The sequence below is a fragment of the Dermacentor albipictus genome, unplaced genomic scaffold (assembly GCF_038994185.2).
Source record: "Dermacentor albipictus isolate Rhodes 1998 colony unplaced genomic scaffold, USDA_Dalb.pri_finalv2 scaffold_70, whole genome shotgun sequence".
Taxonomy (NCBI): domain Eukaryota; kingdom Metazoa; phylum Arthropoda; class Arachnida; order Ixodida; family Ixodidae; genus Dermacentor; species Dermacentor albipictus.
Window position 1 is genome coordinate 97,336 of NW_027225624.1, and position 22,851 is coordinate 120,186.

At 47.0% G+C, this 22,851-nt stretch overlaps 1 protein-coding gene across 1 annotated transcript in view; it reads left to right on the top strand.

The window, feature by feature from the left end:
- LOC139053104 (hatching enzyme 1.2-like) overlaps window positions 1–22,851 on the top strand; it is a 154,782-nt gene that overhangs the window by 38,040 nt on the left and 93,891 nt on the right. The window contains exon 2 of the mRNA XM_070530260.1: window positions 12,207–12,244. Within this exon, the coding sequence (XP_070386361.1) occupies window positions 12,207–12,244 (38 nt within the window). The remainder of the gene's footprint in view (window positions 1–12,206; window positions 12,245–22,851) is intronic.

A 22,851-nucleotide genomic window follows, 5' to 3' on the forward strand; every position in this document is an offset into this window, starting at 1 on the left:
TTGAAAAAACGCCCTGCCCCTTATGGTCACAAGACATGGGCAGATACATGAAATCAAGATTTTAAAAAATGCGGTTATTCGCTGTCATTTTTATTTATTTCTTTTTTACGTTCAATGTTAATCGTTCATGGCGAAAAATGTTATTTTGATTTGGCAACGCTGACACGCTACACTAGAGTAGCGGTACATTGTCTAAACAGATGACATACCTCTCGGGGACTGTACTGCCTGTCATTGCTGTACTTTGGCTCTACGTAATAAAATTTTCAGCCAATGTGTCCTAAGCTCCAGATATCTACCAGATATCCAGATATCTAAGGGGATTGGAAAGAATGGGAAGGGGTCTTCGTAGCTGTCCCTTCACTCCGTTGGCTGTAGCTTCTCAACCCGTGTGTTTCTCGAATAAAACGCACTAACAGTAAATTTTCCATGTAATAACAGCGAGATAATGATGTGTTAGTACCTCAGTGTATCATAAGCTTTTGCTGCCATTTGTAACAAGTTTCACATAACGTTTTCATAGCTTCCGTAGAGCTAATTCCTGAAGCTATACCAGACATCAGTCATCTGCAGCGTTACATTATTTTATTTATTTTTTTTTCGTAGTAACCTACGCAAGTGCACGGTCGTCATCATCATCATCAGCCTGGTTACGCCCACTGCAGGGCAAAGGCCTCTCCCATACTTCTCAAACTACCCCGGTCATGTACTAATTGTGACCATGTTGTCCCTGCAAACGTATTAATGTCATCCGCCCACCTAACTTTCTGCCGCCCCTGCTACGCTTCCCTTCCCTTAGAATCCAGTCCGTAACCCTTAATGACCATCGGTTATCTTCCATCCTCATTACATGTTCGGCCCATTCCCATTTCTTTTTCTTGATTTTAACTAAGATGCCATTTACCCGCGTTTGTTCCCTCACCCAATCTGTTCTTTTCTTATCCCTTAACGTTACACCCATCATTCTTCTTTCCATAGCTCCTTGCATCGTCCTCAATTTCAGCAGAACCCTTTTCGTAAGCCTCCAGGTTTCTGCCCCATACGTGAGCACTGGTAAGACACAGCTGTTATACACTTTTCTCTTGAGGGATAGCGGCAACCTGCTGTTCATGATTTGAGAATGCCTGGCAAACGCACCGCAGCCCATTCTTATTCTTCTGGTTATTTCAGTCTCATGATCCAGATCCGTGGTCACTACCTGTCCTAAGTAGATGTATTCCCTTACCACTTCCAGTGCCTCGCTGCCTATCGTAAATTGCTGTTCTCTTCCGACACTGTTAAATGTTGAATTGCAGTTCTCTTAAGCGTATTACTAAGAGTGCGAATTCTTTTATATGTAAAGCGTTGGCACGGTAAGCAGCATTTGCAGATTTTCTGTTCAATTTATTTGGAAGCAGCTGTTTAAGTCTGCGGCTCATTAATGACCATACTTGGGGCAAGCAAGACTATACGAATAATGCCCTGCAACCTCCCAGCTTGGTATTGGTCTCATCGTATTTGTCGCATTGCAGAATACTGCCACTTACCTCGGGAAGGTGACGCTCATGTCCCAGTTGGACCACAAGGCTGGGAATGCGTCATGGACACAATTTACGCTGCGTACATCTTCTATACGCCTGATGATGAAAACGTGGGTAAATTTGAAGCATCACCGCAACTCTGCCTAACGGGGCGACATAATTTCATGCACAAAAAAAAACGAAGTAATGGAAAAGTGAGAGGATACAGGACAGAGCGCTAGGGCTTCAACTAAAAAAACATTAATGAATCAAGGACATACAAGGGTCCCAGGGCATGTGCGAACAAATACGCAGGCAAATGCACAAACAAGCCAGCAAAGCGCCAGCTAGTCCAAGTCTATATTAGTTAACTCTGCCCAGTTACAGCTGCAACTATCGTGACCTGCCACTCCGAGCTATAGGGCAAGCGCTACCTTAATGCATTATAATGTAGACATACGTTTATTCACATTCCCATCTTTGTTTCAAGGAACCGTTTCTTCTTCAACACAGACCTTTCCAGTAAATCAGTCAACGAACTATGTTTTCGCGTCTGCCCGCTTTGCTGCTGCCGATACCTGAATGAAAAAGAATTCCGATCATCGAGTAAAATACCTGCACCAGAAGCAGCATTCGCTGTTGGGGCATCTCTAGACAATTAACGTTAATCGCGAGCAAGGTCACTCGCTTCCATTGTTCTTTCACAACAGTACTCGCACGCTGTTCCGCCGAGAGGGAACAGTACGAGCAACCTTGTCTAGGACTCTCGCAATTCCAAAACATTTCTTTTTCACACCTGGTTCATGGAGAATCTGAGAACCACAAACATGATTGATGTCACAAGCACTCTGATAAAAACGAGGCAGACGCTTCCTAGGAGAACCTGCAGCTGCCCGCTTTGTCTAGTGAAACGGATCGTTTCAGCCATATATTTTCCCCATCGAAATCTGTCGTGTTATGTCACCCCAACGAATCGAGACGTCGGAGCTGGTAAACCAAGCAAGTGAGACACTGCTGGTGTCTTAGCACATCTGTAGCCTGCCGCTTGACATTTCATTGTCAATCCTATTATGCGTATGTGAGCAATCATGCATGTGAACAATCCCTCAGCTTGCGTCATCTGAATTTTCAAGCACCCCCTTATGTAGCTAATTTTAAACTTCTGGTCTGGTGGAGAGGACGAACAAAGTGCAGTTTCCGCGCAGTGAGCAGCTGAGTGCCACTTAATCGCATCGCACTGCCAATCAGGCCGCAGATATAACAAAGCCCATTAAAAGCTGACACTGATTCGGGAAGCTTAAGGTCATTGTTCCGATAAAGTATTATAATCAGCCGAGCCCAACGACTTGTGTACCTTTTGGCATAAAATTGTTAAGTTATAAAATGCTGGATCTATTTAATTTCTGTGCAGAGATAGCGTACATAGCGTTAGGGTGTGAGTATCCTATCACCATCAAAATATAATCACACTTCTTACACGTATAACTGTTGAATTTCATTGTATAATCATGTCATATCGTAGGTATGCTCGTGAAAATGACCTTGGCAGAACGTGCCGAGGCATTTAAATGCCAATAGAAGACTGAATGGAATTTTTCTAAAAGCATGTGTCACTTCATACTGACGATTTCATTTTCGGGCTGTTTATAAATAAGCGCTGCACTATTACGTTTTTGCCGAAAGGAGAAGAATAGTAGCTATTTCGTATATTGAAAAAATGGGGACCACTTTTTGGCGACATGTTCCGGAAATTTGCACTGTGTAGGTTGCTTATATGCTCTGATAACAGCTACTAAATGGTCGCTTTCTCTAGATATTTATGCGTTATGCACGGTATTTAGTTGCTTTCCCCCTGTGTCCTCGGTAAAATATGCGGGGCACGGTGTTTCTATTTATTCGAAGTACGATAAGCAACGTTCTGAGTGACGAGCGATATATGTTTATTCTGTGTAGGTTCATTACAGCCGTTGTAGAAAGTTACTCATTGAAGCTCTTCAGGGTTTTACACTGCCGGTAATCGAAATGTTTCCCAGACTACTAAAACAACAGCACGAGAGATCGATGGTTGAAATTTTGTTAAAAGTACAGAGAATCTTAAATGCAATGCGCTGTGAAACTGTCACTTGCCTGCTTTAAATGCAAGTGTTGCAGATAACTACACAGGCACTTTGCAAGTGTTGTGAGCTACACAAGGCACCTTGTTTATATCAGGGGAAAATTAGGAGCATAGTATGGTCAAGGTGTAGGCATTGTTCCCCAAATGGGAGGGTTAAATGCGTATTTTCCAGAAGATTATGTGTGCAAGTGGTCCATAGCGTTATTAGTATGTTTTACGAGTGGTGTAAAACTTATACGGCTGCGCTGACATTATTATAACTCAAGTCAAATTTTGAGGACATAAGGGGAACAATACACCATGTTTATGTGTGATGGTAAATGCGTCTTGATCAAATACAGCCTTAAAAGATTGTAAGCAAATGTTCGAAAGTATCACGCTGCTGCTATTAGCTAGGTTTCCCAATTTCACCAAGAGAACTATGCATTTCAGTTATTTTATACTTTGAAGGAATAGTCAGCATTTTAAGTGCAATGAGTCGCGTAGCTTAAATGTTCCTAGGTTATTTAAAACTGTTACGAATAATTATTGAACCCTCATCCTTTTCTCTTTTTTTTACTTTTTCATGCCTGATATATTAGTTTCGCCTGCTGTCCTCACTGAACTAAAGGAGGTAGCTTCTTTATGTTTGGTGACTGTAAAAGCACGTTAATAGGTGATGCGTAGAGGAAGTTCAAAACAGATAGGTAATTGGGGCTTTCACCATAAATTACGTATACAAGCATTCTATTGTTACGAGCGTGTCTAACGGGCGGGGAAGAAATAAGCCCGCTGCCCTGGTAGAACTATAAAATCGACCAGGACTAAATTTTGCGAAAATTGGCGGTGCACTATGAAAACTCTCTGTGCGAAGTTAAATGCGGTAGAATGAAACACAGCTTCTGCAAAAAATTTCTTATTAAGTGTTAGAGCGTGTGATATATGGCCACTATCAGCTATGCTTTCCAGTGTCTCGACATGGCTGTAGGGTACAACAGGCTTATAATTTTGTAAATGGGAGGAGGGACATGGTAACAGCATTGTGCGGCATTTTTACGTTCGACGTCCAGTTAGAAGCGTTGCAAATTATTACTGAGCCGTCCTCTTTCTCTCCCTATTTTCAAGTGCCATAACACCTTCCCACTTGGTTTCAGCGATGTCCTCGGTGAACCTCGATGTCCTCGAGAACAAAGCTGATCAAGGAGAGCCAAAAATGCTGCAGCTCGTTGATTGCTTTCGTGCTTTTTTTGTGTGAGCTTTTGATTGTGTGATAATAGGCTGCTGTAAAACGCCAATGTTTTTTTTTCTAGAATAATCTAGTTAGTAGCGTTGGCGCAAGTCCCTGTCACTCAGTGTTAACGTCCTTGTCGTTTGGCAACGCTCGGTACCCTTCGACATGAGAAGTTGCTCACAGCAGCCGTCATTGAGAATATCGTGTCTAACGCCTTTAACACATCTTGAGACCATTCGTCTATAACAGTCACTGTCGCGGCATTGTCACGGCAAAGTTCAAATTGTACTTCCTGTTGCTGTATCTTACGAGTGAAGTAGTTCGGGTGCAGAGTGGAACACTTATTTCTTGTGGTATTTCTTGGTGATAGAAGTTGCACCCAGCCTGCTCTTTCTGCAGTTCTCTTCCGTCAATGTTTCGGGGCTGATCATTGATTTTCGCGGAAATGCGACCCTGTCCTTGGGCGATAAGCGACGTCATTCACCGATTCATTTCGTATCAGCCTCACGGAGCCATTTTTTTTTACTCACAAATGGACAAGGAGAAATAACCAGGTTGTAGTGAATGGAGGTCGGGCTGCCCCCGTTTATCAAAGGGGCCCTGAGCGCGTGCCTACGATATACGCTGTCGGCGGCTGCCGGGGGCGCATAAACATGCGGAGCTGAGTTTTTCACCTGCGAGCGCGATGTTGATATCGCGGCGACCTCCGCTCCTCCTACCGCTGTTGGTTGCATCCTGATTTGGGATCCAAGGGCGGCCAGCACACGCCCTTGGAGTATACAAATAAATTACTGTCTTAAGCGGAGCTGTCACACAAAAAAGTGCTGTTAAAACAGATTCGAGGCAGTGCTGAATGTATCTTCAACCGGTTATAAGTCGTGTGCTTCAAAATAAGTTGTGCTAATCTCTTTTTTTTCCTAATCGCCTGCAGCTGATAGCACCATTCCAGTACAGTCGACTACCGTTATTTCGACCCTTGCGAGACTGCGAAATTCTGTCAGCTGCCCGAGAACGGCGGCAAAATGAACGAATCAAAGTTTTGTTTTTGTAGCTAGAAATTGTCTGTAACGTCTTTTTACTTGCTCTTCTTGAAGCACGACTCAACCAGCATGCTGTATAGAGCGCCGACATGTTTACACGCTGCCCCAGCGTTGACGGTCGCACTGCTGACAGTATCGTCATCGGTGAGTGGCCCACAAACCTCAACACTGTCTTCGGCGCTGACAAAATCCTCAAAAGAGACAAAATCAATAGCGCCGTCTGCTGAATTCATTGTCTTCTCAGGGCTTTTGCACCCGCTACGGGCATTAAGGGGTTCTGGTGGGAGTCGAAATAGCCAAGCAGCATGCTTTTGCATATGAAATAAATGAGTTTTCCTTCAAAAGCAATGTTTAATTTCGCAAAGGGATATTGTAGGGTGTTCAAATTAAGCGAGAAGTCGAGTTATCCGAGGTCGAATTAACGACAGTCGACTTACTTGTGTACTGGATTGCTCGGAACGGCGGACAATAGGCTTGCGCAATAAAGGGAACTGCATTATTTCAACTTGAAAATTTTCAATAATTATCATTTATCTAGTTTAGCGTACTTATAGCAGTTTATGGTTTGAGGACTTGTCAAGGCACATCGACTTGAAACAAACTTTATAATTTGCACTAGTTTCGAGGCAAACTTCGTCACACTAACCGTAAAATGCACGGTTAATTCTTGCACTTACATTCTTAACAAAACGCATGGTCAAATAACTATAATGTCAATGCCAGTGCATTTTACAGCACGCCCTTGGAACGCATACCTCTAAATTGGTGTCTTGTTCAGAATTCATTCCAACGTAGCTCCCGGACTCGCCGACTACAATTTCTAATTTGAAATGTCAGCCCTAATTTATTTAGTTGAAAATTGATTAGTAAGATTAGTAGTGTTTTCATACGTGTTTAGTGTTATTGGGACGTTGTATTCCAAAGTTTGATATTTATAAGTTGCACGAAATCGCGGTATAGACCATATGTGGGTGTTTCTTGTAGGTACTGCAATAACACGACGCTCTAGACATGATGAGGCTGTAATAAAGTCGGAGAGTTCTCTGTTTGAAAAGTAGAGTGTGTTCAACAAGCGGTATGAGTAAATGTTGTCAACCCGAACTATACTGAACTTTTCAAATGATTTGCATGTGGTTCCCAGATGTTGAATGTTTCCAACATAGCGAATTATCCTTTTTTGTAGAACAAGTATTTTATTTATGTTTCTTTTTGTTGTTGTGCCTCAAATCAACGTACAATAATTTAAATGTGAGTTAAATAATGCGTGATATATTTGAAGTTTGGCCTTGAGTGGCAGCAGACTACGGCAGCGAGACACGACTCCTGTTACAGATGAGATTTTCCTACATAAGTAATTAACGTGAGCATCCCAAGTTAAGTTCGATGAAAAGTAAACCCCAAGTATTTTATGCGTATCAACAATATCTATTTGCTGTGAATCAAGAATTAATGGCCTGTCAAGAAGGGGAGACCTAAACAAATCGTACGCAACGTATACAGTCCCCCCGGCGACAGGAAGGCTGACTTCGCGTCGTTGTTCCAGCACCTACAGGGAATGCTGGAACACCGCGATCGCCTAATTATAACCGGAGATTTCAATTGAAAGCACAACACGTGGGGCTACACGAAGGCAGACATCAAGGGCACCAAGCTCCTAGAAGCCATAGAGCGCCACGAATACACACTAATTACTGTACCAGGTACGCCTACTCGAATAGAAAACAGCGCCAGCAGGGACACGACCCCTCATCTCACCATCACCAACGATACCGTGGGAACAAGCTGGAGTGTCCTAGGCGACTCGCTGGGTAGTGATCACTACATTATCGAAATCACCAGCGCCTCGGCCAAACTACGCCGACCCCTAGGGAAGGCCAAAATTACAAATAGGCCTAATTTTAGGAACAGGCAACAGCTCGATTTTCATACAAGTCCGCCCTTCCCGGAACATCAAGGTCGCTTAACCACGATCAAGGATTGGGCCCAACGCATCAAAGAACTATATGACGCCAACACTAAAGTGTACCAAACCGATACCGACACGCCGGCAATCGACAACCATCTAATACACTTATGGGAAGCATGCAGAGGCCTCACAAAAAGATGGCGCAAACAGAAGCGAAATCGCAAACTGAGACTTAGGATATCAAACGTTACTAAACAGGCCAGCAATTATGCCCGGAAGGTTCACAGGGACAATTGGCGCACGTTCTGCGATTCGCTTAAAGGCACTCTAAGCACCACAAAGACGTGGAATATACTCCGCAGCATCATCGATCCTTCAAATACGAGAACAGAAACAAACACAACCCTACAAAAACTCGTTGGCGAATATCCAGGAACCCAGGATGAACTCTTACAGGAACTACAGCAAACATACACGGGAATCCGGACCGGGCAGCGTATTTCCATCTGCTCGTAGGTACAGCGGGGCGTGGAACTTGCGGAGACGACGGACGTTCGCGCGCATGCGCGAGTGAGAGCGGGTGCGAGAGAGGAAATGTGGGGAGTTTTGCTCCTTGAAAATACGACTCTGCCTAGGTACTACGGAGGAGTTTCTTGGCGCGCGGTGTATGCGCTTGTCCCTAGGCGTGCCGGCAGAAGTCGCGGGGCGCGGTTGTGCTGAACTTAGCATCGTAAGTTGGCAGCTCGACGCAAAGGCGCACGTTTCGTTGCCGCGCCGAACGCTGCGTTGCTCGACGCTCACCGCGTGATAGGTGGGCGCTAAGTCCGATGCGGGGCGCATCGTGAGTGATCGCTGTGCCGTAGCGCATTGTCTTATACCCCTTGGCGGGTCGACGGGAACGCTGTCGCGTCCCACTCTTGAAGGCGAAGCTTAAGCGTCCTCCAAATTTTTTATTCGATCATGTTTTTACTAATGAAAACAGCGTGTCATTATTTCGCATTATTGGCGGCGCCTCCAGGACACCAAAGCGGCAACGGGGACATCAAAGCTAGAAGCCGGACTGGTCCCTGGGTCGGGGCTCTTAGAGGCCTGCGCGTGCCAGGGAAGTATAAGATCGGCTGTCCGCTATCGCAGACAGCCAATGTTTTATGCGAACACCCCCAGGCACGCTTCGGCCTCTGTATCCCCGCTACCGCTTGGGTGCCCCGGAGATCCTGCGCCGCCTGCTTTAATATAACCTCAGGTGCTCTCCTGAGGCCACCGTTTGCCGGTTACATGTGTCCTACTGGAGCAGTGCTTGTAAAAAATCCGATATATCGTCGCGACGAAAAAAGCGACCCGCGACTTATAAAACACCAGTCAGAACATTGTCCCTTCAGACACAGCGATCACCAAGCGGCGTCCGCGCCCACTGCCTCACCGCGCGGGCAGCCGGCGGCGGAGCGTATAAACCAACTCGACCGAACTCCGCAATGACGGCATGTCTAGGGGACAAACGAATACAACGCGCTTTAAGAAGCCTCCTCCGTAGTGCCTAGGCTAAGTCATATATTCAAGGAGCAAACGCCCCCAGATTTTCTCTCTCGCGCCCGCTCTTACTCGCGCCTGCGCAGAAACGTCGAGCTCCGTCAAAAGTGGCACGCCCCGCTGTATCTACGAGCTATTCTAAATACGCGACCGGGCATCCGAAACCATACCCTCAATATCCGAGACCTCCAAACGAGATACTTGATGCACCCATCACGTATGCGGAGGTATACGCGGCAGCACAGAGCTTCAAGAAAAACATGGCACCGGGTCCCGACGGGATCTCCAACGCCATCTTGAGAAACCTAAGTGATGAAACCGTGCGAGCCTTTACAAAGCAGCTGAACGAAGAAATATGGACACCGGGCGGAACATTACCCGAGGAATGGACTACAGCTCACATAGTCCTTATACCCAAACCGGGAGAACCAAGCAGGCTCTATCAATTACGACCGATCTCGCTCACGTCTTGCCTGGGCAAGCTTCTTGAACGAATTGTACTCACACGAATAGAACAACACATGGAAGAACATGGACTACACCCCAATTGCATGTACGGATTTCGGAAAGGCATGTCAGCACAGAATGTCTTCCTCCTGCTCAAGGAAGAGGTCCTCAACCCACAATCGGGCAGCCACAACGACATACTCCTATCCATCGACGTGAGAAAAGCATTTGATAATATAGCACATGAAACCATCCTAGATGGCCTCGCCGCCATAGGATGCGGAGAGCGAGTATACCATTATACCATGGCTTTTCTCAGCCACCGCAAAGCCCGCATCGGCATAACAGGCCTACAATCAGACATATATGATCTACCGCAGAAGAGCACTCCGCAAGGATCAATAATATCTCCTTTCCTCTTCAACATCGGACTTGGAAAACTTGCTTTACAACTGGAAAACATCCCAAAACTCGGATGTGCGTTCTATGCCGACGATATCACCCTATGGGCAACCAAGGGTTCATACGGCGACAGAGAAAACACATTACTTACAGCTATCGGACACATCGAGACATACCTAATTACAGCAGAAATGAGGTGTGCCCCGCACAAGTCGGAGTACCTTCAAGCCCGGCCCAAGAAAACTAAGGAACATCGAGCCCCGCCAATACATCTCGAGATTGCCGGGCAACCTATAAAGCGCGTCCCGACCGCACGCTTACTAGGTATGCCCGTCCAGGAGAACAACGGCATAAAGGTAGCCTATAGAGAAATCAAATCACATAATAAGAAGCACCGCATCACTCATCACCAGAGTAGCGCGCCGCAAAGATGGTTTCACAGAGGACGATATCTTAAGACTTGTACAAGCCCTCGTGATCAGCCGTGTCACGTACGCAATCCCATATCAAGTCAAGCGCAAAAGTGAGACAGAGCGCATGGACACTCTCATAAGAATGGCGTAGAAAACGGCTTTACAGCTAACGTCCAGCACAAGCACAAAGAAATTACAAGCGCTAGGCGTATACAACACCTTTGAGGAGCTAGCAAGTGCCACGCTCATAGCGCAGAGGGAGCGCCTCAACAAGGCTCAACAGGGAAGACACCTCCTTCAACGGCTAGGGTACCCGCTGACACCTCAGTACTGCAAAGAAGAAACACAACTCTTGCCTAACCACATTATAGAGAACATTGTATATAGTAGACCCTATCCCCAAGAACATGCACCCCACCCACAATCAAGAGAGAAGAGCAGTGCGTGCCCGCATGTTGCACAAACGCTGTTTCAGAGACCCAGATACGTACTACACGGATGCTAGCCCGTATCCCTCGTCGCCACGTTGCGGGCCCAAATACACACTCGCCGTCGTCAATCAGGGGAACCTGGTAGCCTCTGCCTCCATCCGCGCCACATGCAGCGCAGCAGCAGAAGCAGCTGCGATCGCTCTCGCACTTTGCGACGCCGAGAGCAAGGGAAGGTATGCCCGCTTCCTTACGGACTCACAAGCGGCGTGTCATTTATACATGAATGGAACACTCCCTATACAAGCCATTCGAATCCTGGGTCGCTCACTGGAATGGACCCACGGTATCGTCTCGTGCCCCGGGCACGAAGGCCTGCGGAGCAACGAAGAGGCGGACTGCGCAGCTCGAGGTCTCACTAGCCGAGCGGCAGACCACACCGTTCTTCAGCCCCCGACAGACCGACGAGCGACCCACGAGTTATTAACGACAGGTCAACAAATACTGCAGGACCAACGGCTCGGAAGAACGCAATGCGCTCCCCCACACAAAGCTCTCAATAAACTCCAGGCAAGGGACTGGCGCCGCCTGCAAACTAACACATACCCACACTTGTCTCGTCTACACGCAATCTACCCAGACAGTTATACGTCCCGGACATGTCCCTGGTGTAGCAACCCCACAGCGACACTCGCGCACATAACACACGAATGTACCGACCGTCCGGGCGACGCAATTTCGCCACGAGTCACAGCACACACACTCACTACGTGGTCATGGGAGGTGAGACTCTCCGAACTGGACCTGGGAAGCCAACTGGCTACCCTCGACCAGGCCCGGCGAGCCGCGATCGCCAGTGAAGCCCTGTCAGAGGAAACCACCCAGTAGTAAATCGCGCAACGGTTTCTGCAATAATAAAGTTCCTCCTCCGCGACATGGAGCTCTTCACGCTATTGGGCTAAAATTCTACATAACTCGTTTTGGATTGAGGTCACCTACTCGTTGCTGCGCTGGCATTGGATTCAATGTGTCATTGGTGGCGCTTTTTGTTACACCAATAGAACGACCACCTCCCGAACTTCTCTTCTTTCACAAACACTTTTCGCACGACTTCTGTAGATGATGGGTGCACTTGGGCATCGTAGCAATATTTGTTCCGCTCACAGCCTATTTGAGACAGTGCACTGCTAAACCGAGTTTTTCGCCAATTTGTTGCAGATCTTATCGAGGGAGACATCATACCTCCAAAGCAAAAGGTAAGTACAATGACAACTTAATTTCTTCAGTTCTGGGCGCCAAATCTGGACGTGTATGTATGTTTTTCTTGATTTTAATTAACGATTTGAATTGCTGCCGAAATCCTGAGTGTGAAGGTAAAGTCATGAAAGCGAGAGCCGGCCACATTTCAATGCAACGTGAATGTACCAAGAAGCAATGGAAGGAAAACTTGCCCATGTCCGAGAATAGCGCCTGATAAAGCACCTGGGAAGGGGCACTTCACCCCGTGATGACTATGCAGAGTGTTTTTATTGGGTAGTAATTATATGGACATCCCAGGCGCGTTTATGCCGTTGCCGTCATGTTCCGTATAAAGTCCAAGGGTGATAACATCATAGACGCGCACCGTATGCGATATATGGCGTGGCCACGCGCGGCGGCGCGGGTCCTATCTTGTGAGAGGTATGCCATGAGGACATAGTGCGCTGAGTGCTGATGGCTTCGTGTACGCTGTGCTTTCACCGCTTAATTCGCGTTCAAGCGAGAGGCCGCACGAAGCTCAATTCTCACTCCAGCATTTCGGCAACGAGTTTCCGGGTTCATCGAGTGACGTGGGTTCACGTTTGCTTGGGCGCGAGTGACGCCATGCTTGTTGATTTAGTTAGTAAGGGATTGTTTGCAAGTTTATACGGCCGATAAATTTACTATCCTTATTTCGTGTAGCTGTCTACTAAATTACTATCGCAATCAATACTACGCTTCCAGGCGAAACTGTGACTTTTTTTTCAGACGATACATATTTCCTCATAGACGCGCACCGTATGCGATATATGGCGTGGCCACGCGCGGCGGCGCGGGTCCTATCTTGTGAGAGGTATGCCATGAGGACATAGTGCGCTGAGTGCTGATGGCTTCGTGTACGCTGTGCTTTCACCGCTTAATTCGCGTTCAAGCGAGAGGCCGCACGAAGCTCAATTCTCACTCCAGCATTTCGGCAACGAGTTTCCGGGTTCATCGAGTGACGTGGGTTCACGTTTGCTTGGGCGCGAGTGACGCCATGCTTGTTGATTTAGTTAGTAAGGGATTGTTTGCAAGTTTATACGGCCGATAAATTTACTATCCTTATTTCGTGTAGCTGTCTACTAAATTACTATCGCAATCAATACTACGCTTCCAGGCGAAACTGTGACTTTTTTTTCAGACGATACATATTTCCTCATAGACGCGCACCGTATGCGATATATGGCGTGGCCACGCGCGGCGGCGCGGGTCCTATCTTGTGAGAGGTATGCCATGAGGACATAGTGCGCTGAGTGCTGATGGCTTCGTGTACGCTGTGCTTTCACCGCTTAATTCGCGTTCAAGCGAGAGGCCACACGAAGCTCAATTCTCACTCCAGCATTTCGGCAACGAGTTTCCGGGTTCATCGAGTGACATGGGTTCACGTTTGCTTGGGCGCGCGTGACTGTAGGCGCAGAAAACCTGGCGTTCTTGCAAGGAACCCCACAAGGTGCTGTTCTATCTCCCACCCTTTTCAATATTGCTATGATGAAATTACCTGACAAACTCAACGCAATACCAGGAATCAGGCATGCAATATACGCCGATGACATCACTATCTGGACCACCACTGGTTCCGAAGGAGAGAAACAAGACGCCCTTCAACAAGCGACCGACGTCGTCCAGCAATATGCAAAAAAAAGTGGTCTCCGGTGCTCCCCCGAGAAGTCAGAACTGTTAGTCGTTCGACAGAAATCACGAAGAAAACTCAATGAACTACCGCACATCACACTCACCCTCGACGACAAAGAAATACCCACAGTAAACCGCATCCGCATTCTCGGACTCCACATACAACAGGACGGCGGAGGCGCATACACCATCCAACGTCTCAAGCAGACCACCTTCCAAATCATGCGAATGGTCAGCCGTATCACAACCAAACAATACGGACTGAAAGAAGACGACATTATACAGCTCGTCCAGGCCCTGATAATTAGCCGCATCGCCTACGCTGCCCCGTACTTGCCCCTCACTCCCACGGAACTAGATCAATTAGACGTACTTCTTCGGAAAGCCTACAAGCAAGCGCTCGGCCTACCACCGGGAACAGCGACACTCAAGCTTGAAGCCCTAGGAGTCCATATTAGTATACGAGAAATTATAGACGCCCACCTCACAAGCCAACGAGAACGACTAGCCCTTACACCAACAGGAAGAACAGTCCTAGCGCGCCTAGGCTACCCCGCACGCGGCAAAGGCCACGAACAAGCAATTCATCTGGCCCCCAACTTCCGGGAACACATCGAGGTAGCCCCTATCCCCAGAAGCATGCACCCGGAACATCATGCTGATCGTCGCCAAGCTCGCGCAAAAACTCTACAGACAAAATATGGCAGTCTCCCCACCACACTATACACAGATGCCGCGCAGTACCCCCAAAAAACAGCCATGACGCCCAGCGTTGTCGACTATAACCTACAAGAGGTGGTCTAGATAACGGTCCGCACTGCCAGCGCCCTCGTAGCGGAGGAGACAGCCATCGCCTTGGCCATCACCTCTAGTCCAACCAACGAGTACGTCACAATTATTACTGACTCCCAGGCAGCTTGCCGTAGCTACGCGAGAGGCAGAATATCTTCAATCACCCACCGACTCCTCAAACAAGCCTCCCAATTCCCGGACGTTGAAATAGCGTGGACTCCAGGACACGAGTCCCTCCGTGGAAATCAGCGTGCGCACGCTGTAGCCCGAGCTTATGCCTCCCGGGCGCCACAAGAGAAGGATACGGTCGCATCCATGGAGCCCGTACCTTTACAATACAACACCATACTACAACACCACAGATTGAACAGACGACAATACCCGCCTCCACACAAGACCCTCTCACGTGAAGATGCCGTAACATGGCGACAACTACAAACCAACACATACCCCCATTTAAGCAGACTACAGGCAATACACCCTACACTATATTCATACAAATGTCCCCTTTGTAATGATTACGCCTCCCTATATCACACCACATGGGCGTGCCCCAACGTGAAGGCTGCCCCGCAAGTACCCAACCCCACAACCGAGCAGTGGGAGGCCGTGCTGACTAGTTCGGACCCTCGTAACCAGCAGCAACTGGTGCGGCGGGCCCGGGAGACAGCAAGAGCCGCAGGAGCCCTGGACTAAGGGCGCCTCCCGCACAAGCAGAAAAACACCTGCTTGTCCTTTCTTTTTAATAAATGTTGCTCCTCCTCCTCCTCCTCTTAAGCGAGGCGGACATAATATGCCGCTGATAACGTGAGTTGCAGCAGAACAATTAACAAATATTTAAAATTAACCTTTTATTAGTGCCTTAGAGGCAGTTGCTTAGGTGGCGAACTTGAAGGCAGTCGCATTTTAATGCGTTTACATTTTTTATTTAACCTTGAAATTCTCACTTATTTTATCCGCCGCGGTGGCTTAGCAGATTTGGTTTTGTGCTGCTGAGTAGGTCTCGAGAATTTAATCCCTGCCGTCGTGACCGAATTTCGATGAAGGCGAGATGCAAAAACGTCCGTGGGTCTCGTACATCGGGGGCACGTTAAAGACCCCCTGATGGTCAAAATGAATCTGGCGGCTCCCACTACGGCGTGCCTCGTAATCAAATCGTGGTTTTCATCCGTAAAACTCGATAATTCAATTCGCACCAAATTAGAGGTATTCATCATCGAATTTCAATGGTAAATGCGGGCAATATGATATCGAAACCGAGCACCGCTGCTGCGCAAAAAAGGCGGCCCCGCTGTCATGTCAGACCGAAACGCCGCGTGACGACAAGCGTCAGGAAGTTGGAAACCGAACGCCTGGGCCAGTCGCGGCAGGTACTGTTACACGGTACGCTGTGCCTGGCAAGCACGTGCAGCGATGTGTTGCGTCAGGATTTGTCACGCCATGTTATCTTTCAAATTTCGCCCGCAATTCTTTACTGGGCGTTGCCGTCTGATGCGCAGCGGGACGCGCTGTCTCGATACTGGTTCGATTGGGTTTTGGATTTGCCGATAAATATGTAGAATTAGGTGCAATTTTGAAGATTTCAAAAATCGTTGGGCGTTAAAACTTCCCTGCCCCCAAATTTGCCATTTAGACAACTGCCCCCAAAGCATTATTATTTACATAATACTGCAGACGTCATGTGGTCCAAGCAAGAAAAGTAAATAATTAATATTTGATAATTACTCTTCTAAGGTTCCCGGTTCTAGCGGCAAGGTATGTCCACCTCGTCTCAAGAACGTCACGTTCTCTGCACTCTTTACGTTTTATAAATAATCTGTTTTGTCTCAAATAAACGCCCTGTATACTGTATAACCGCTTTATTTATAGTCAAAGCCTGTGCTGCCTCCCTACAATACATCACGAAGCGTTAAAACGACGCATATGAATGAACCGCTGCTGTCCCTAGGAGCCTGTAAGGTTTATTTAAAAAAATAAACCTTACAGAATCGGTGATTGTGATCCTTTGCTGGTGACCTGGTTCATTGGCGTGCCTGCGTGCCTGCGTGCGTGCGTGCGTGTGTGTGTGTGTGTGCGTGTGTGCGCGTATGTGTGTGTGTGTGCGCGTGTATGTGTATGTGCGTGCGTGTGTGTGCGTGCGTGTGTGTGTGTGTGTGTGTGTGTGTGTGTGGGTGTGGGTGTGTGTGTGTGTGCGCGTGTGTGCGCGTGTGTGCGCGCGCGCGTGCTCACGCGCTTGTATATGTTTGCATGCATTTCAAGCACTGTAAATAGGCATCGAGTGAACGTGTTAATTTTCCTGAAAAGGCGTCGATCAAGAATACGGCAACACTTCCACACACTTATTCCTGTTGCGCCAAAGCTACAGGCGCAACAGGACTCAGTTCCGTTCAGAAGCGAATTCAGTTCAAGCCTCGGCCCACCTGAGTTCTACAGCAATGCTGAAAGAAAACCGCGCCTGTAATACGCGCGCATACAAAAGAAGACCATGGCCATTGTTTCTTGGGTGCGCGTTTCATGGCCATTATGATGGACGTCTTTGCAGTGAGGTTTTCCAACGAATTCCGACAAGTGACAAAAACATCTATCGCGGCGAGAGACTGGGCATCCGCCACAACACACGATCAGCATGTTGTATCACTGCTTCCCCAATCTCTGAAGCGGTCGAACAAAACAGTACTACGGCACTTCAGTTCAGTTTATCTTTCATTTAAGTTTCAGAGAAGAAATTAAGTGATAGTGGCCAGAAAAAGAAATATGTGTTAGCCACCGCTTGACTATCCTCGTCTCCCCGTACTGTCGAACAGTGCCAGTGCATGGTACAGATAAATGTATAGCAGTCTAGAATTAGAACGGGACTGCGCAAGATGCAAAAGAAAAAAAATAAAGAAAAAGAGAACAAGACAGAGCACGGATGTATTACGTAGCATTGTCGCATTATGTCCACAAGAAAGTGTTATTATAACAGTCGCTGCTCATCATATACAACAAAACCCGAAAGGAAATTCACTGTTCTAAAGAAAACCTTTTTTTTTTGACAATGAATCACATTTATCTAATAAAGCCAACCGGTTTACACAACCAAAAAAGTCAAAAACTAAGAAACAAATTAAGACAATATGCACTATATGAACAGCATTAGCCGTGTTATTCACGTACAAGATGCATTAGTAAGGAAATTACTAAACTATAGAAGAGACCATTTACAGTAGTAATCACGAATGGCACCATATGACAGAGTTCTCCATGCTCATACCAGGTGTCCCAGTTAACTTGAACCAAGTTTTTTTTTTAAACTAGAGAGCTCTCGAGAAAGCGTTCCGACTGCATAGTAGCCGTAGTTCTGTGCTTACTGCCAGTATTTTTTCATCACGAAGTATTAATTAATTATTTGCTTTTATTTAGTGAAATTTTTAATTAGTGAACTTTTTAATTATTGCTACAATTGCAAACATATGAATTACAACGTTATAGGGCACCTCGAATAATCTCCGAATCAAGCATTTGTTTCGTGCTCAGCTTTTTCTCGTTGTTTTTTTCCGAGAAAGAAAAAGTTCGGGAAACATCCAAAATGCGGAATAGATACGCGCTCGAGCGCCATTACTCAGGCGCTCCCAAGCGAATAGCCACAGATGGATACACGGCTCTACTATCGCGGCGGCAGCTTGATACAGGCCTTAACGCTATGTGATGGTCGCGACATCATGAGAGCACGCCGCTGACGCATTGATAAGCGTAGCGGAGCCGTAGGGGAGAGGGGGGATCTCGATGCCGGGAAACCGTGCCGGCACCCTTGGGACTGTAATTTTGGGCAGTCATCTTGTTCTGTAGACAGGCGTGCCCGGAACGTGTGTTGCCTTTGTTCCCTTTAAGGCCGATGCACATGACGGACCAAGTTCGCGGGCCGCTCGGTCACGTGATGTGACGTCAGGGCCCGCCGCGGTCCGGTCCGGCGCAGAGCACATCCACACGGCGGACCGCCATAGCAGACGGCAGAGCAGACCAACCAGCTACACTCTCGGCCACAGTGTTATCATGGTTATCATTCCGGCTCGAGTCCCGCAAAGCCGGGAACTGCTCAACGAGGCATACAAAATGAAAAAAACCTCCTCGTCACTCCAAGAGGACACGGTGTTTAAAAAATATATCTGCTGCACGCACGTGTAGGCGGAACGGCGGACATGAAACGACTGGCTTGACTGGCTTTTGCTGAGCCGAAAACTAGATTGGATTGGGCTGAAGACATCCAGTTGTTGCTCTGAGTGATATAGACCCTTCAAAGCACAATGAGGCAATGGGGAACCAGCGCTGGCCAGGAGGCGCTACGACATTTTTCATGCGTTACTAAAATATGCTGAAACCGTCCGATAGGGAGGCTACGAAGATGGTACGACATATTTAGCGATAAGAAACGTGCGCCTGTATCAATGTTTGTCTAGCCCGATGCGGCCAGCCAAGTTCTGTCCATGGCCATGCGCGCTGCGTAGAGCGCATGCGCTGCTACGTCCTAGCACGTCGGTTCCCTGCCGTTTGAGGAGCCGTGAAAAGTGTGACTCAAGACAATCGGTGAATTTGCTGACACGAAATCACTGCGTGTGCTACTGGAAACTGTGTCTACCGCTCGCTAGGCTGTGTGTTACGGCGCTGCTGTCGGCACGCGAAGCTTCAGCGCTGGTTGCCCATTGCGCTTTTGGAAATGGCGTGGAGCACTTTCCGTCGAATGAATATGGGAGCAACGGCACATTGGAAGCCTTCACAAGCTGGTCTTTTGGCATCTACCACTGTTGCTCTTAATCTGTCACAAGACCTCTTGGACAACCAAGGATACAAGTATGTGCTCCTTGGCCGGCTCAAACAGGATTGTCTCGAAAACATATTCTCTGTGCTGAGACTTAAGAAGCCGGTTCCTAGTGCATATGACATTAAGTGTGAACTGAAGCTTCTTTGTGTAGGCCAGTTCATGCACTCACCTACAAATTCTAGCTACGATATTGATGACAGCTTGCACCTAGCTGACCTCCTTGACCCGACTATCCAGAAGCATGAAGAACAAAACCAAGAGCCTGAAGAGCTGGAAACCTGTTTGCGTGTGCCCTCACAGCAGCAGAATGCGACATTCTTGCCTACCTAGGAGGATTCCTGGTCAAGTCTGTCATGAAGTCTATTGGCAACTGTAGGGATTGCAGAAACGCCCTTGTTGGAGATGCTACAAATCAGTATACCAGTCTTATTCAGCTCAAAGAGTACGTGAAAATTCTGAAAACCTCATTCATCTAACTCAAGCAGTGATTAGTGTGCTTATATAATGTGAGGAGCACTTTAAGACTTTTGCAAATATGAAGGAAATCACGGTACTCAAAACTCCATTTGCCAGCATTCTGAATGCCTTGCGCAAGGCTGTAAAAATTATTTTGGTTGCTGTGAAACACACCATGCTCAGGCAGGGAAGATCCTCCTGGCAAAGTATGTAAGGACAAGATTGAGGATCCATCTTCGACAGCAGCACGCACAGACGGTGAACATGCGCCGCAACAAACCTGGTCTGAATGTAGCAACACCACATGTTTACATGCGTCCAGTGAGCTCATTAATCATATGGCCTTGCATTCGTTCTGTGTTTCTCTGTAGTCTGATACAGCGCTACAGATAGTGGTAGGTGTCCCTCAAAGAAGGCCTCAAGCCAATGGTCGCGGACAGATTTTCATGACACCACAGTTAATCTCATTAAGTCATGGTCAACTGCCTTTCATTTTCCACTCCCAACGATGCCACTCCTTGGTATTATCCGCAGTGTAATGAAAATCGGTCGAGCTAATTGGATGAAGGGCCTTCTTTGGGGGGCACCTGCCACTTTTTTCTTGATTTGTATCTGACTGTAGCAATCTGCCACTTCAGCGGTGTGTGTCATGCGTATTTTACTCGCCTGTAAATTGTTCCTGTATTTCAATGTACTTCCTTTTACGCCACCTCTGTGTAGCATGCTGTTGCTTGCAAAGTGTGTGCACTGAGCAATGAAGCTGCTTTGCTTGCGTCAGCGTTTAAAAATAGCAAACTGGTTTGCAGTGTATACCGCTAGTGTGTTCATCACAGGTGATGCTTTACAAGAGCAAGTTTTGGGGTGGGATGCAACTGTGTAAACCACTGGTTCCTGTCGCAAGAATGCATTTGGAGATGAGCATTGAATTACAAGTCTGATGTAACAGTAGTTATTTTCTTTGTCTGGCTAAAGCTGTAAGCCATCATTACTTGCACTACTTTGAAGCTGTAAAGTATACGCTCCCACAGAGAGTTGCTGTGACGTTTCTTATTGTCATTAAGGTTGTTTGCATTACCAGACCTCCTAATTTAGCTCATTTATTGTGTCCTTTGTAGTGCACTCAAGTGCAATTTGTTTACGGCTATCAGAATGTTTTATGCAGGAGTGTGCATTGAGAAATGAAGCTGCTTTACTTCACTCGGCGTTTAACATAGAAAACTGGTTTGCAGTGCCCCTAGTGTGTTCACCAGATGTAAACTTTTGTAGGAGTGTGTGTTGGATATGGATGCAAATGTGTAAACCACTGGTTCAAGTCTTTTGACGAGGCAAGAGTGTGTTGGAAAGTGAGCGTTGTATTGCGTCAGATGTAACCACAGTTGTCTTTGTATGGCTAGAGCCGCAAGCCATCATCACCATTCCTTGCATTGCTTAAGAGCTGTAAAGCATGCGCTCCCACGAAGAGTTGCTGTGATGTTGCTTGTTGTCATTTAGGTCGTTGGTGTAAATAGTACTCCTAATTTATTCCATTTATTTTCCTTCATAGTGCATTCATGAGCAATTTTTTCACAGCAGTCATTATCTTTTGTTTAATGCAGAAGTGAGCATTAAGCGATGAAACTGCTTTAATTCAGTGTTTAAAAATAGTAAACTTGTTCGCAGTTACATCACTAGTGTGTGCACCAGCTATGGTTTACAGGAGTGACTCTGAGCCCTGTACAAATGTTTCTCTGGTTTCACAAATGTTGATGATGGAAATATGTATATTCGGATCCACTTGAGCTAGCTGCTGGATGCTTCCATATTGTATCAGTCAGCTTGCTTGATAAAAGAAATGAGCGCCTCCCCATTGATTGAGATTTACCATTGATTGACAGTAGGAAGTGGAAACGAATAAATGAAGCTTCTTGTGTTTTCACACGAAGGAGCCTGAAAATCTCATTTGATTTCTTGATTTTAGGTCTTCTCGCTTACTGGGTGCCCTTGATTGCATTGCTCCTTTTACTTCACTTTCATTCCAGCAAACCTTATGCAACATTTGAGCATACTATGGAAGACCCTATGCAAGTTATTTTCTTAGCACACGTGTGAGAAGTATTAATATGAAATGAAACACTGCTTTAGTTGTTTAACTCAGTGGCAATCTGTACAAAACTAGGATTCTTACAACACTTGATCTTAACAGGTTAATTGCAGCCTCCAGATTTCCTAAAGTTTTCAAGTGCGTTTAGACCTTTTGCTCGAGTTAGGCGCGCTCGTAGACCACTGCGTAGCTCATCGCATCGCGCGCGCTTAATCGCTCACGGAAAAGCAAAATGCAGGAACTAACGAAACGTAATGAAATGCCACTGTGGTGTCGGTAAAAAGTTGGTTTTGTAAAAACTCGATTACCGTTAAAACACTAAATTCTGGACGCACTACGTCAAAGCTTGGGCGGTGCTTATCGTGGCGAGGAACCATTTTGCGGTTTCTTGAGCATTTAATAGACGCGGCCTCTTGGCGTCAAGACGCGCGCAGGCATGGCATGCGTGCCGAAACGATGTATTCAATGTAGCGATATATCGCTGACAAACTGCTCTATAGCGTCGGAACAGCGTTTTCGGGTGGTACTCACTTCGACAGAAGCGTCGAAAACCTAAACAGAAACTAATGTTGCAGCGCAGCCCTGCGACCCGGGATATGGTACCTAGAAGGCGGGGTGCTTCCCATATGGAGAACAAGATGGCTGCCGGACAAGTTTAGCGGCCGTTTTAGGCAACATTCGGAGAGAAGTGACCACCCTAAGCCGGGCGAAATGCAGGCTCCCTAGACGGATAGATGGATGAATGGATGCTATGAGCGTGCCCTTTGGAACGGGGCCGTGGGTTGCGCCACCAAGCTCTTGCTATTATACTGCATAATGTCCTATCT